At 38.2% G+C, this 16351-nt stretch overlaps 1 protein-coding gene across 1 annotated transcript; it reads left to right on the top strand.

The window, feature by feature from the left end:
- Positions 1 to 7113: 7113 nt before the first annotated feature.
- Positions 7114 to 15713, top strand: gamt (guanidinoacetate N-methyltransferase). The gene is made up of 6 exons (NM_001105595.1): positions 7114 to 7321; positions 12272 to 12417; positions 13907 to 13970; positions 15199 to 15266; positions 15347 to 15457; positions 15554 to 15713. Exons 1-6 carry the CDS (start codon positions 7147 to 7149, stop codon positions 15692 to 15694), a joined length of 705 nt encoding a protein of 234 aa, NP_001099065.1. The 5' UTR covers positions 7114 to 7146; the 3' UTR covers positions 15695 to 15713.
- The last annotated feature ends 638 nt before the right edge of the window (positions 15714 to 16351 follow it).

Here is a 16351-nt window from a genome sequence, read left to right as displayed (position 1 = left end):
TTAAAAAGGTGGCAGCTCAGTGGGTGGAGTTGTCGCCTCAAAGCAAAAAGGTCACTGGTTCGAGCCTCAGCCGGGTCAGTTGGCATTTCTGTGTGGAGTTTGCATGTTCTCCAGGTGCTTCGGTTTCCCCCACAGTTCAAAGACATGCGCTATAAGTGAATTGGGTAAGCTAAATTGTCCATAGTGTTTGTGTGTGATGAGAGTGTATGGGTGTTTGCCAGTGATTGGTTGCATCTGGAAGGGCATCCGCTGTGTATAACATATGCTGGATAAGTTGTCGGTTCATTCCGCTGTGGCGCATCAATGGATTTGCTCCTCAGTGTTTGGACTCTCAGCGTTGAACATTAAACCACACTGAGCTAAACTGAACTGAACTTAAACACTGAAAACTGAACTACACTGTTTCAATTTATTAAAATCTTCTATGTGAAGCTGCTTTGACACAATCTACATTGTAAAAGCGCTTAACAAATAAAGGTGAATTGAATTGACTTGAATTTCATTGCAATGCCATGACACAATATAACCATGCGTTCTTGATTGCTGGTAATTTTCCCTGTTGGGAAGAGGTAAAATAAGTCATATTTACTGCTGATCATCAGTTGGCAACCCTTTAGATAAGCCTGTGAATAAAAACACTTGCTTTGTTTTTGTTTACTCCATGTAGTTCTGAGAGCTGAAGTGCATATTTTGATTTCTCAGATGCATCAAGGTAAGTGCGCAAAGTTTTCACTCTCACTCACACAAGCACACTATAATATGTTGTACCACTTATATAAAACCCAGAAACTAAGCTTATTTAACTTATTTATTTATCATCTTAAAGGGGTAATGCCAGCAGATGATCAACAAATTCCAAATTTAAACAAAAGTCCTTCAATTTGCTGAAACAGAGAAAGTTGTGGCCAAATTAAGACTCAAAAGCACCCCACAGTGGATGAAAACATCCCCAACAGAACATAAGAAAATATACCCTGCTACATCATTACACCACCACCACCAGCCTGATCTGTCAATACAAGGGTCCATGTTTTCATGCTGTTTACACCTCTGACCTTAAAATCTGATCAACCAAAAACCATTGTATGCATTTAAAGTTATTTAAATCACCTTTCTTTCCCAAACTGATGCTCGGAGTAAACTTCAGAAGATCATCTTGACCTTGTCTGAATAAGTCACAGCCACATGATTACAAATTAGACATTTGTATTAATAAGCAGATTAACAGATGCACCTAGGGGATGCAGTGGCGCAGTAGGTAGTGCTGTCGCATCACAGCAAGAAGGTCAGTGGTTTGAGCCTCAGCTAGGTCAGTTGGCATCTCTGTGTGGAGTTTGCATGTTCTCCCTGCGTTTGTGTGGGTTTCCTCCAGGTGCTTTCCCCCACAGTCTAAAGCAGTGGTCACCAAACTTGTTCCTGGAGGGCCGGTGTCCGGCAGATTTTAGCTCCAACCCTAATCAAACACACCTGAACTAGCTAATCAAGGTCTTACTAGGTATACTAGAAACACACACGAGGGTGTGTTGAGGCATGTTGGAGGTAAACCCTGCAGGGACATCCCCAACAGACCGAGATTGGTGACCCAATCTAAAACATGCAGTACAGGTGAATTGGGTAGGCTAAATTGTCCGTAGTGTATGAGTGTGTATGTTTCCAAGAGATGGGTTGCAGCTGGAAGGACATCCGCTGCATAAAACATGTTCTGGATAAGTTGGTGGCTGTGGTGACCCTGGATTAATAAAGGGACTAAGCCGAAAAGAAAATGAATGAATGAACAGATGCACCTAATAAAGTGGTCGGTAAGTGTATATATAAATATGTATTGAAAATATGAAGACCGACTGGATTGTGTCATTTGTGTTGTGTCATGTGTGTGGAGGCAGAATATAAAATCTCTTGGTAGAATTCATGGTTAAATTCAATAGGGAGATTGCTGGGACTGTTTGGCCATCCACATTTTTCAAAACATCTTCTTTAGTGTTCAGTAGAAGAAAGAAATATAGACAGGTTATGAGGAGGAGTAAATAATAACAGCTTGCTTATTACAAGAATGACTCCAAAACGCAGTCTGGTTCTCACACAAATCCATCATGACTTCCAAAGGCTTGAAATAGTGTGCACACTGTATTGAGTATCTTTACAGTACTTTAATGGTACTCTTAAAGTCCCCATTTATTGTGATTGAATGGGGAGGGTATGTTTTTAAAACCTATTTTTTTTTATTCACTTAAGAGTCACCTGCAATGAGTGAGAAGAGAACCACAAATCCTTTTTTTGCGTGAACTGCAGTTTCGCTTTAAGAAATTTCAGTTCTGAGTTTTTGAAATTGTGATTCAGTCAGTGGTGCGAGTATTGAAAAATCATACTTGAGTAAAAGTACCATTACTTGCCTAAAAATGTAGTGAAAGTAGAGTAAAAGTGCCTGTTGTAAATGTTACTTAAAGTATGAGTAAAAAGTAGCTCTTTTAAAAGTACTCAAGAGTAGTCAATGCATTTACATGTCATTTGTGCATGCGTGTAAACGTAACATTCTGTAGTGCAGTGGTTCTCAAACCTTTTTCATCAAGTACCACCTCAGAAACAATTTGTCTCTCCAAGTACCACCAAAATGAGCAGTATTGAAATACAGTAGCGTAGTTGGCCCAGTAAAGCAGCTACAACTCTGCACGGTTAAAAAAGACGTGGCAGATTACCTCAGAAATATAGGCTATATGTCATATAGGCATATTATATACATAATTTCGGTAAATTTTGAAATGTGTGTAGCATGTACATGACATATTTCATTCCTCCGCGTACCACTAGAAGGAAGCCTGCGTACCACTAGTGGTACACGTACCACAGTTAGAGAACCACTGCTGTAGTGCATCTAGTTATTGCCCAGCAGGCACACAATGTCATAAGACGTCAGTATTCGGTTAGATTTAGGGTGTGATGTCAGGTGACCAAAATTCAATGTCTAGCCAGCGTCTATGGACAACATTATTTTGATGTCCAATAATGATGTTGATATTTGGATGATATTAGGTTGTTAGTAAGTGACCAAAATCCAACGTCGAGCAAACATCCTAAACCAACATCTTATTGACATCAAATACTGACATTTATACATCAGGAATGGCAACCAAAATCAAACATCTGACACACGTCATAATGGTAACGTCCCCACAACGTCAAGTTGTAACATCATTATTAGACATTGATATTTGGTTGATTTTAGGTTAAAAGGTGAACATTGGTGTAGACTTCTGACATCAACTCGATTTTCATTTCCAAACAAAATGTGACGTCCCCACAACGTTGGGGTAAATCAATCAGACGTCATGTTGACGTCTTGTGCCTGCTGGGTGTTTAAGGCCCTTTCGGTCATCCTACAGTAAACATCGGTCATCTTCTTATCAGTGATATGCATCTAAACCAGAGGTGGGCAATCTCGGTCCTGGAGGGCCGGTGTCCTGCACAGTTTAGCTCCAACCCAATTCAAACAGACCTCACTATAGAGTTCAAGTGATCTAGAACAGTGGTTCTCAAAGTGGGGGTCGGGACCCCTTGAGGGGTCGCGGAACAATGAAGGGGGGTCGCCTGGTGATTTCCAAAAATCTACTTATTATTACTAGACCATAAGAATTACCATACTTTATCCATTACCAACTGAAGAGAAAAAAAACAGTCGTTTATAGTTACTATAGTAGCTTATTTACTTGTTCTATTGCAGTGGTTCTCAAACTGTGGTACGTGGACCACTAGTGGTACGCAGGCTTCCTTCTAGTGGTACGCGGAGGAATGAAATATGTCATGTACATGCTACACACATTTCAAAATTTACTGAAATTATGTATATAATATGCCTATATGACATATAGCCTATATTTCTGAGGTAATCTGCCACGTCTTTTTTAACCGTGCAGAGTTGTAGCTGCTTTACTGGGCCTACTACGCTACTGTATTTTAATACTGCTCATTTTGGTGGTACTTGGAGAGACAAATAGTTTCTGAGGTGGTACTTGATGAAAAAGGTTTGAGAACCACTGTTCTATTGGATTGCGACCCCTGGGGTAAATACATTATATTACAGACACAGCAATAGCGTCAGATTCAGCAGATTGATTTTATAACACAAGGTTAAACTTTCTGGCCCATTTACAGCACTGAAATACATAAAAAAAATAACGAAGAATAGACTTTGGTCTATTGGTGTGTGTGCGCGCCATTGCATGCAAGTTTTCTGTATTTATAACCACCTCAGGGGATATTGGGGGTCGCGAGTCACTGGTATTGTTATTTTAGGGGTCGCGTGCTGAAAAGTTTGGGAACCCCTGATCTAGAAGACACTGATTAGTTTGTTCAGGTGTGTTTGACTAGTGTTGGAACAAAACTCTGCAGGGACACCGGCCCTCGAGGATCAAGTTTGCCCATCCCTGATCTAAACAGTCTCTGGGTCATTGCGTGTGACGATCTTCTTGGACACTTTTTAATGCTTCCAAACAGTTTTCTGCAATTATAAATCACCAATATCTTGAGGTAGTTCATTATGATGCGATTTAGTTGACTGGACAGGAATCACAGGACTGATTTTTCTAATCCCCATAGACAGGAAAAAATTAAGTAGTGACTGCAGGTTGAAGGAAAGTATTGGAGTAAAAGTACAGATACTGCATTAAAAATTTACTCAACGGAATGTAAAAGTACACATTTTTAAAACTACCAACTAAATTACAATTTCTTAGAAAAACTACTGAATTACAGTGATTTGAGTGTAGTTAGTTATTTTAAACCACTGGATTCAGTGATCTGATGTTTGGACTGTGTTATCAGTTAGTTCAACAGGTTCACAAATACGGTACTGGGGGGTACAGTTAACCATGTTTACAGGACAGGAGAAGGAGGGGCTACAGTACAATGAGTATGAAGAGTAGAGAGAATCTGTATAGTCACACATATTGAAATACCTCTGTTAAAATAATTCAGCTGTGCGCTTGAATAGTCAATCACATCATGTAAGAACTGCAAATGGATTTGCTATTAATACATTTAAATGTTTAAATGAATGTTAAGTGTAATCTGAACAGTCGATCAATGTCAGATATCTCATAGATTAATGAGTGTCAAGTGAACAGAAAGTGCCTGCTTCTCACAGAAAATGACAAGCAAAAAAAGCGATCCTTTAAGGACTTAAGTTGCAGTAGCACACACGTGAAGTCACACATTTAACAGATATTTTGCAAGTAGTCTACAAATTATTGACTGAAATATTGACAAAAATCTTGGCGTCCAGCACGTAAATAGTTCAGAAAGTCCACATGCTTTGTACTATTGCTCAACCTAGATTATCAGTCTCACGTGATTAGGGTTAATACTGAGCATGCCTTCTGGAACTACTCGCGCACACACATGGCAGTACTGTTTTATTTTAAAAAGCACTGTGAGAGTACAACTATACACATCTCACTATTTAAATGTACTAAAGATAAAAAAGCTTAATTTATAAGTTCATTAAATGTATTTATTTGATGCAAAGTGCAAAACACTTTTCAAATGTAAATATATTTGAAAATGTAATTTATTTGTGTGATTATTTAGGGTCATTAGTCACATGATCCAAAAAATGCTGATATGCAGCTCAAGAAAGGTTTTATTATTATCATCAACGGCGGACTTAGTGATTTAGGGGCCCTATAATTGAAACTCAAAACACTCTCTCTCTCAGATATTTGTTTTCTCTCAAGATTTAGTTAATAAACTGCATGTTTAAAATATATTTTAAGTGGAACCTTCTTAATGTAGAATAAAAAGCAAACTCGCAAACTAAACAGTTAATTAGTCATACTTGTGATTAGATTTTAATATTTGCATGTGCAGTACAGAGGAAAAGTTTCACCATTCACAGGGCTTAGAAATGATCTCTGGTTTAGAATAATCCCTGGTTTAGAAAATAATAACGTTAAAATCTTAAAGATTATAGACAGATTTGGTTACATATGATTATAACATTGCTTCAGGTTGATTACTACAGGCTTCTTGGCATTGGTTGGTTGCTTATCTTGCTTATTGGTTAAGTCCGCCCCTGATTATTATATATATATATATATATATATATATATATATATAATTTTTATTATTATTATTATTAGCATCATCAATATTTATTAGCAGTTATTCAGCTATTCAGAGTATTTATATCAGTAATCTTTAATGAATCGAAAGATCAGCATTTATCTGAAATAAAAAGCTTTGTATACGCACCATTTAAAAGCTAGAAATATTTTTTGTCAAATTATTACTTCTAGTTAAACAAAGATGTTTAAATTGATCAAAAGTGATGATAAATATGGTTATTATGACACAAAAAAATAAATCTATGCTAGATAAATGCTGTTCTTCTAAACTTTTTATTCATCAAAGAAAGCTGGAAAAAACTACAATGCTGTTTTCAACATAATATAATAATAATTATACAAATTATTAAAATAAATTTAATATAGAATACTTTATATAGCGTATATGATATATAATAAAAAAAAATATATAATATATTTAAGTCGCTCTTTTTACTCTGACATAACCAAAACTAATGAATTTATGCAAAACTCGACAACGTCTGTTATCCAGCATGATATTCCACAGGACATCACGTGTGGAGGAAAACAATTAACGTGTGGAAGTAAACAACTAATTTACTCGTTTATATTAGATTACTGATAAATATTGTGCATTTTATTGCTTTTATTTTCATTATTAAATCAGATGTTGAGTCACAGATTTTGACAATATCTCAGATTTGCACAGCAATATCAAAGGGCATCTGGATTATCATCTCCAGCAATCACTGACTATGCCATGCTTTAGCCACGTGAGTATGCATAATCGAGGCATTTTAAATAGTAAAGCACAGAGAGCTACAGCTGTTGGGTTAACCGTCATGAATCAGAGGCTGCTCCAGCTGTCAAGAGTGCTGCATGTGAAGACCAACCCCCTGCTCAGAGGACTCCTTATCAACACTTACTGTTGGACTACACTGATTCTTGCACAATCAGCAGTTCTTTAAATATATAACACTCAAGTCCCGGCAGAGTCGACCTCTTCAGCCACCGCGCGTTCACGCCACTCCACATCTGCACATCTGCAATCTACATTCAGCAGTCCACCATGAGCGCCGCTCAGCCGATCTTCTCAAAGGGCGAAAACTGCAAACAAGTGTGGCACGACGCGAACGCAGACTATAATGCGGCCGACACACACCTGGAGATCATGGGGAAACCCGTCATGGAGCGCTGGGAAACTCCATACATGCACTCGCTTGCAACAGTCGCGGCGTCTAAAGGTAATTTTCGCTTCAAATCTCGATTCAGCCCAACCAACAACAACGAGTCACTGAAGTTGTGTTATGTTTTGTTTTACCCTAAAAGTAAGTTAATGTTAATTCTGAGTTAGCCTATAATATGGTGCATTTTTATATTATATCTAATACATGCATACTTTTAATAATGTCGGTCAAAACTTTAAAACGAGTCGTTTTCTCAATAACACAAGTGCAAATTTACGAATGACACTAGAAAGGAGGATCCGATTCCTTATTGAATCGTTCGACCGAGTCGTTCATGTCAGGAGAATCGTTCGCACTTCAACAGATCCGAACTGAAGATATTTGTTACTTCATTGGACATAAACTATCTGCATTTTTGTTATAAAAATGTATCACCTTTTGTTCTTGCATTTATTCTGCTTGTATATTTCTGTTAAAACGCTTTTATGGCCCAGAAAGTTATGTTTTCATCAAAATCAGTACATTTGTCTGTACAATTTTCCATTGATTTATCAATTTATTAAATTAGCCGAAATAGCCGAGAAGTTAAACAAGTTTTAAATAAATTACTGTGTTGACAAATGTAATTGAAACCCCATATAAGCTTAAAGACTTCATTGGAAAAATGTTAGTGCATTTTCATAACAACGTGATGACGTAACAAATCCAAGTCATTTCGAAATGATCTGTTTGAAAGAGCCGATTCTAAAAATGAATCGCATCAGAGACTCCTTCACTACGGGGAGCGTACATAGACTGTAAAAGATGAGGGGCGTATACCAGTATTCTAAATATTAATCAGAAATGCTGACTTTTATAACCTTCCCATTGGGCGCCCAAAGGCATTACCTAATTATTATTCATCAGCTACGCCTTCGCATTAGTAGAATCTCAAGTAGGCTATGTGAACGTCCACGTAACCGTGAGATAAGAATGCGTTATCAGTTAATATATGACATGAACACTTGCTTAAGTCACAAGCAGGTGCAAAAATTCCCCACGCAAACGACAGAGGACAAAAAGTAGTACTAGTAAAACCTTATTACGTTACATTATTATTTTTTACAAACTCACCACTAGACGGCGCGCTTCTGTTTACTTCCATTAAAGGAGCAGTTCATCCAAATATGTAAATTCTGTCATTATTTAGTCACCCTTTACTTCAGGGCTATCCACACTCGGTACTGGAGGGCCGGTGTCCTGCAAAGTGTAGTTTCCCAGTCGGACACACCTGGGCTAGCTAATCAAGCTCCTACAAGGCTCTCTAGAAACATCCTTGGAGGTGTGTTGAAGCAAGTTGGAGCTCAAATCTGCAGGTCACCGGCCCTCTAGGACAGAGTTTGGACACCCCTGCTTTACTTGAACACAGACCTGTTTAATTTTCTTTTTTCTGTTGAACACAAAATAAGTCTTTTTTTTTTTTTAAATGTTGGAAATCTATAACCATTAACTTCCACAGCAAGTTTTTATTTTTGCCACTCTTTCAGTGGCAAAGTAATGAATTATCAGTGAATATACCGTCAGTGTTGGGGAAAGTTACTTTAGAAAGTTATGTATTACAGTATTGAGTTACTCCCCAAAAAAGTATCTAATTGCGTTACTTATGCTAAGTAATGCGTTACGTTACTTTTGAGTTACTTTTTATGACCTGGCTGAGGGTTGATCTCTTCCAGAACTTGTTTTTTCTTTCTTTTTTTAATAGAGGAGCTCTGCAATTAACCACACACACTGTATAATCTACACCTTCAATTTCCTTTAAAAAAACATTACAAGTTTTATTTTAGGATAATGTTATCTGCTAAAATTTTAGGATAATGTCCTGACCCCAGAGCTATACAGGCATACATACATATATATACTAGCTATTTAAAGTTTAAAGGGTGACACTTTACAATAAGGTTCATTAGTTAATGCATTTACTAACATGAACTAATCATAAACACATGTACAGCATTTATTAATCATAATTGAACATTTACTAATGCATTATTAACATCCAAGTCCATGCTTGTTAACATTAGTTAATGCACCATGAGTTAACATGAACTAACAATGATCTACTGTATTTTCATTAACTAACATGAACAAATACAGTAGTAAATGTGTTGTGCATTGTTTGTTCATGTTAGTAAATGCTTTAATTAACATAAACTAATAAACCTTATTGTAAAGTGTGACCGTTTAAAGTGATGCGTTTGCTACTTTTGTACTTTTTGTCTTAAGTTAAATCACTGTCCGTTGAGACTATAATCCCCATTTCTGTTTCTTCGTTGCGTTCAAAATAATGAACACACTCTCATATTGACTGCGGGATTCATGTTGACTACTTCAATTTTTATTCAGCAATTTTTTTTAAAGCCACTTAAAAGCCACATGATCTAATCATTCTGATATGTTGCTCAAGAAAAGTTTTATTATTTTTTATTAACATCATCATCAATATTTTTTAGCAACTGAGTATTATTTCTGTATTTTTTTAAAGTTCCAAAGAATCTGAAATAAAAAGCTTTGTAACGTTAAACACAATTTAATAGCTGGAATTATTTTCTTTTTTTTTTAAACAAATTACTACTTTAAATGGATCAGAAGTGATGATAAAGACAGTAATAATGTCACAAAAGATTTCCATACCAGAAAACCTCTATAAAAATGAACTTTCGTCAAAAACGCTGAAAAAAAATTCTACTTGACTGTTTTTACTCCGCTGTTTATGGCAATATAATAATATAAATTAATTTTTTTAAAGCTAATTATTCATTCATTCATTTTCTTTTCGGCTCAGTCCCTTTATTAATCCGGGGTCGCCACAGCGGAATGAACCGCCAAGTTATCCAGCACGTTTTTATTCAGCGGATGCCCTTCCAGCCGCAACCCATCTCTAGGAAACTTCCACACACACTAAGGACAATTTAGCCTACCCAATTCACCTGTATCACATGTCTTTGGACTGTGGGGGAAACCGAGAGGAAACCCACACGAACGGAGGGAGAACATGCAAACTCCACACAGAAATGCCAACTGACCCAGCCGAGGCTCGAACCAGCGACCTTCTTGCTGTGAGGCGACAGCACTACCTACTGCGCCACTGCATCGCCAAAAGCGAATTAATTAAACTAAAAAGTAACTCACGTTACATTTTAAAAAAAGTAACTCAAATATTATTACTTATTTTGTAAAGTAATGTTTTACTTCACTCGTTACATTAGAAAAGTAATAGGGTGTATGCGGAAGCATGCTAAAGGACTTTTAATTTGTCAGTAACCTGGGTTAACATTGCAAAATCGGCGCGTTTAATGTCTGCTTTCTTTAATAATCAGCGATCTCCACTGGCTGAGTGATATCCCATATGAAGTGGGTTTCAGATTGTACATTGAACATGAGCATTTATTTTACTCCAGTATATTCAATGGAGCTTCTGCGCTAGCCTGCCGATTCTGACGGGCCCGTTTTATGTGCGTTTTATGCTTGAGCAACTAAATATATGCCAAAGATTATTTAACTGATTGTATTTTAATTACATTACAACACCGACACTGTTAAAGGAACCGTATACAACGGAAAAAAGTCACATTAACCGTTCACTGGAAGTTTATTAGTATGGGAAGAAACACTACTCGGCATATACCCTATATTATTACATAACTCGCGTTACTTGTAATGCGTTACCCCCCAACACTGCATAGCCTCATGTATAAAGTTAGACTTCTGTGTTTTTCGCCAGTTGTACATAGCTTCATATTCACACCACGCTTCAGTCACATCAATAGTTTACAAACTGCATGTCTAGAAATGTCATTCATTTGAGTAGGGGGGTGACACTACTGACCTTTCTTTACTCACATGCCTATTTTTACTCCTCTCTGAAATATCACCTCCTGTTACTCCAGAAGCAGGACCGTTCCCATGTTTAAAATACCTGCTGTGGTTAGACATGTTTCTGTGTGTGCACAACATAAACACATGCTTCATAAAAAGCAGTTGTAGCTGTATTTTTGGAATAAGAAAGTATGTGAACAGGCTGCGAAGGGATAGTTCACCCAAATATGTAAATTCTGTCATCATTTGCTCACCCTTAACTTTTTTCAAACCTTTACGAGTTTCAACTATTAGACATAAAATAAAATATTTGGAATAAAGCAGTAAACCTGCAACTATTCACTTCCATAATGTTTGTTTTTTCTACTATGGAAGTCAATGGTTACAGGTTTTCAGCTTTCTTCAGAATATTTTCTATTGTGTTCAAGAGAAAAGGGTAACCCATAATGGTTTGGAACCAGTGGTGTAGTCCTAAAAAAAGGTGGTGTACTATTACCCACCCAATCCAAATTTTAAAAGTAGGCAAAGAAACGACGAATGTGTCTTTGATTTATTTGATATATCTTTAGCAAAGAACTGCAAATATGCAGATATTCTAACAATCTATTGATAAACACACATTGTGCTCTCGGTCTGCACAGCTGTGGTTTGCTGACTAACTGAAAAACGTTCGGGAGTTTAGGAGCGGGATTCTGCCGCCGTTTTTATATCGAATTTAAAGGGGACTGAGGCGATTATTTAGTAGTGTACAGTTCAGTACAGTTATTGGAATGGAAACGGAATAAATGGAAATATAGGAGGGCTAAAGCGATGCCCATGCTGTTTTATAATTTTCCTTGAAAATTTACATCGAGACATCATTCAGCTGATTTGTTGTGATCTTCGAAAAACTCAAACACTCAAACTCCATACACAAAAATTAGGGAGGTCTAATCACCAAAGCAAGTGAGGATCCCGAGGGTATGATCTTCAGAAGTTGTAATACTCTATCAGCTCGTGGAAAAAAGTAGACACACTGAGTATACGTGCGTATAGCAAGGACTACACCACTGTTTGGAACTACTTGAGGGTGATTAAAAAGTGAGTAAATTGAGTTGTTAAATGTTACCAATCCCTTTAAACAGCCTTGTCTTGTCTTGTTTGGGAATGCAGGTGGAAGGGTGCTGGAGATCGGCTTTGGGATGGCCATAGCAGCTACTAAAGTGGAGTCCTTCCCCATCGAGGAGCACTGGATCATTGAGTGTAATGACGGCGTATTCCAGAGGCTACAGGAATGGGCCAAGAGTCAGCCACATAAAGTAAAGCAAACATTAAAAACATGTCTCATTTAGTGTATTATGTTGGGCTATTTTAAATAAATATGCTATCCGCTTGTTACGTAGTGACGTGTTAGTGACGTATCCGAGGTTTCCGGGTCCAAGCCGCCACTCATTTGAATTGACAAAATACTCGTTTATGACCACTTTTTCATTCATATCACACATTAAAGAGAGTTTTATATAAAGGCATAATGTACACAACAATTTCTGAACTTGCTGCATAACAAACACCAAAATTTTAACAATTTTTAAACAATGTATCACTTTCTGGCCCTCGGATATTTGGCATAGATATATATTGCGATCGTGATTTTCAAAAGTATTACATCGCTTTGTAAACGTTTATAATTAGCATTTGATGAGTCTCCCCATTCAGTTTCATAGAGCGCTTGGACCCGGAAGCTTCTTCGCGTGACGTCACACTTATCAAACGGATTGTCTTTAAAGGGCCATGACACCCCCCTCTTTCGGTTAAAGTCTACTTCAGAATTTTTTCAAAAGATGCATGATTAATGGGCGTAGAGCTCCGTGAGCATCGGGCAGGAGTGGGCTTAGCCAGCAGGGGAGAATGTGAGCGAACAACTGTTGTTGTCAGTTAGCTCACAAAATGAGACACAAAGAGGAGACGCATGAGTTTATAGTTCACAAAGTTAAAATGCAAAGAAATGAACAGTGATTTAATGCCCTGCTACATTTGTTATTCGTAATTTCATATACAGATAACCACAATTTATATCATTATAAAGATAATTGTGTTTATATAAACCCTATAAATGAGGAGTTCTCCCTCAATCCCCGTATCCAGCAGACTCAGTGCAGCATGTCTCCTGACCATTAGCCCTGCTGCTAATCTGGAGGATTTAGGCAAACACAGCAGCACGGCGATGTGTCTGAATGTGAACGAACTCCTGATAAAAGACAGCGTCCGCCATTCTCTAATTCTCGTGCTGCTCTCCCGACAAAAATGCTAGCAGCACGCACACAGCTTTGCTGTATGATCGGCCCTGACAAGATCGCAGGGGAAAACATGCAACAAACCGCGTGGATCATGGAAACAAACGCATATGAGCTTTCATGAACGGCTAAAAACTGTGTGCTTGGGTCCATGTCTCAGCTCGGGCTTGACTCTGGCAGGTCTCATGAATAACTAAGCAGCCGGCTTTTCTCATAGGATAAGAAAGCTCCGCTATGAATAATAATGAGAAACCGACGCGTCATCATTGCACTTGCAGTACTGCGCTACGTCGCCGATTTTGATCCCGCCCCAAAAATCATTTTAAACCCGGAAGCTGAAATTTGCTGCTCAAAATTATCCAGTTTTCCCCACAATTAAAGCTGACAGGTGCTAACATTGTCTTAACTGATGCTCAACACACACAAATCTGTTAATATACAAAAAAAAGTTCTCCAGTGTGTCCTGAACCTTTAACTTCAGTGCTCTTATAAATTGAATTTTTTACCTGCCTAGGTTGTCCCGCTGAAAGGCCTGTGGGAAGAGGTCGCCCCAACCCTACCTGACAATCACTTTGACGGTACATCTTTAAAAGTATATAATAACAACTTTAAATGTTTAAGGGATAGTTCACGCAAAAAATGTAAATATTGCTCACTGTAAACATGAGATTCCTCCTTCTGTTAAACACAAAAGAAGATATTTTGAGGAAAGATGAAAACCTGTAACCGTTGACTTCCATATTGTTTGTTTTTCTCATTATGGAAGTAAATGGTTACATTTGTGGAAATATTTCTAATATTTCTACATTTCTAATAATCTAATTTCAAATGGACAGTAATCTACATATAACTGAACAGTTATATTCTTTGGTTTTTGGTTGCATCATTTCATTAACAGCCCAGCCATGAGAGACATTAACCTTTGGTTTTCTGGCTACAGGCTAAGGCCCCGTTTACACTAATACGTTTTAGTTTGAAAACGCACAAGTTTTGCTACGGTTACGCCATCTTGTCCTTACTATGCTGGAGTTTTCGAGCCCTGAACTCCGAGAGCGTTTTGGAAATGCTGAAGAGGCCGTTTTCATTCTAAAACGCTGCTGCTCCGTCTCAGTGTGTATGGGGGGAAAACAGAGACATCTGAAAACGGTTGCGGGGCTGCAGACATTCGCGTCTCTGATTGGGGCTTTTTCCTCAATATTAAATAGCCTACCCACACAGTTCAGTCCTGCATCCTCTCTGTGTAAATTCATTTTTTTAAAGCTAATTATTCATTCATTCATTTTCTTTTCGGCTTAGTCCCTTTATTAATCGGGGGTCGCCACGGCGGAATGAACCGCCAACTTATCCAGCACGTTTTTATGCAGCGGATGCCCTTTCAGCCGCTATCCATCTCTTGAAAACTTACACACACACTACGGACAATTTAGCCTACTCAATTCACCTGTACCACATGTCTTTGGACTGTGGGGGAAACAGGAGCACCCGGAGGAAAACGAAAACAGGGAGAACATGCAAACTCCACACAGTAATGCCAACTGACCCAGCCGAGGCTCGCCACCGTGATGCCATCTTGGACATAATATTATTACAACAGATTCAATTGAAACTTATTTCCAAGTGAGCATCACTTCTTTTAAAAGCATCAAAAATGTAAAAAAAAAAAATTTCCAACCCGGATGGGTAATGTAAATTAGCCATAAATCTAATATTATATATTTTATATAGATATATAATATCTATTATATCTATATATATAGACATTTTCAAACTGTGAATCTTCTGCATATGTTTGTCATCCAATCTCAGGCATTCTCTATGACACATACCCTTTGTCAGAGGAGACCTGGCACACACATCAGTTCAACTTTATCAAGGTTTGATGGATCCATTTCAGTTGATCAGTTGATTTAGACTCTCTTGAACTGCCTGCTGATGGAAATGAGCTGTTTTTTAGGCTCACGCTCACAGAATGCTGAAGCCTGGCGGCGTGCTCACATACTGTAACCTCACGTCCTGGGGAGAGCTGCTCAAAAACAAATACGACAACATAGACAAAATGTTCCAAGTGAGTGACACAATCATTTAAGCTGTATGTTATGTCCATCACATTTTACTTTGGTAAGATTACGATAAATCATGACGTCTGTTTATTTTTTTTCAGGAGACACAAGTTCCTCACCTGCTGGAAGCTGGGTTCAAGAAAGAGAAGATCAGCACCACATTGATGGACATCAGTCCTCCCAGCGAATGCAAATACTATTCCTTCAATAAGATGATCACACCAACTATTATTAAAGAATAAATACTTTAATAAAACTGTATATAAATCATTCTGCTAGACTTCATTTTATGGTGTTTCTAATAAGTTTTATTGAAGACACAGATTCAAGAAGAAAAGTATTCTGTTTACATATTTGGTCCTCATATAACATAGGCAAAGTGTAACGGAGGCCAGCTAGTGTGTGCTGTGCAGGTAAACCTCACTCCTCTGACCTCTAATGCCCCATTCACACGGGGCTTCAGCGTCAACGCTTGACTGAAGGCGTGTCTTAAGTTGGGGCTGAAGAGATCGTCATAGAAGCGTCAGCCAATGAAATTTAGTCAGAAATAGGCCACTGTCTAGCTTGTGTATTTGCATACAGCGATCTGATTGGCTGACGGTTCCGTTGACACTTGAAAAGTTGAGCTAGTCCCAACTTCTGCAGCGAGTAACGCCTCTGAAGCAGCGCCGACGGATCCACAAAGCAGTTTGGCAACGCTGGACGTCACCCATTCAAAGTGAATGGAAAGCGTCGACGCTGAAGCCCCGTGTGAATGGGGCGTAAAGGTGCTCTAGCGACAGACGCTAGAGGCATTAGTCTTTAGCCTCCTTGTTAGAGCAACCAACTCCCATGCTGAAGGTCGCCGGTTTGATACCAGTTCGGAGCGGGTTGGGTGGCGTTGGACAGGTGGGGTTACA

This window comes from Danio rerio, chromosome 11 (genome assembly GCF_052040795.2).
Source record: "Danio rerio strain M-AB ecotype USA chromosome 11, GRCz13ab, whole genome shotgun sequence".
NCBI lineage: Eukaryota > Metazoa > Chordata > Actinopteri > Cypriniformes > Danionidae > Danio > Danio rerio.
This window is presented reverse-complemented; position numbering and strand designations above follow the sequence as displayed.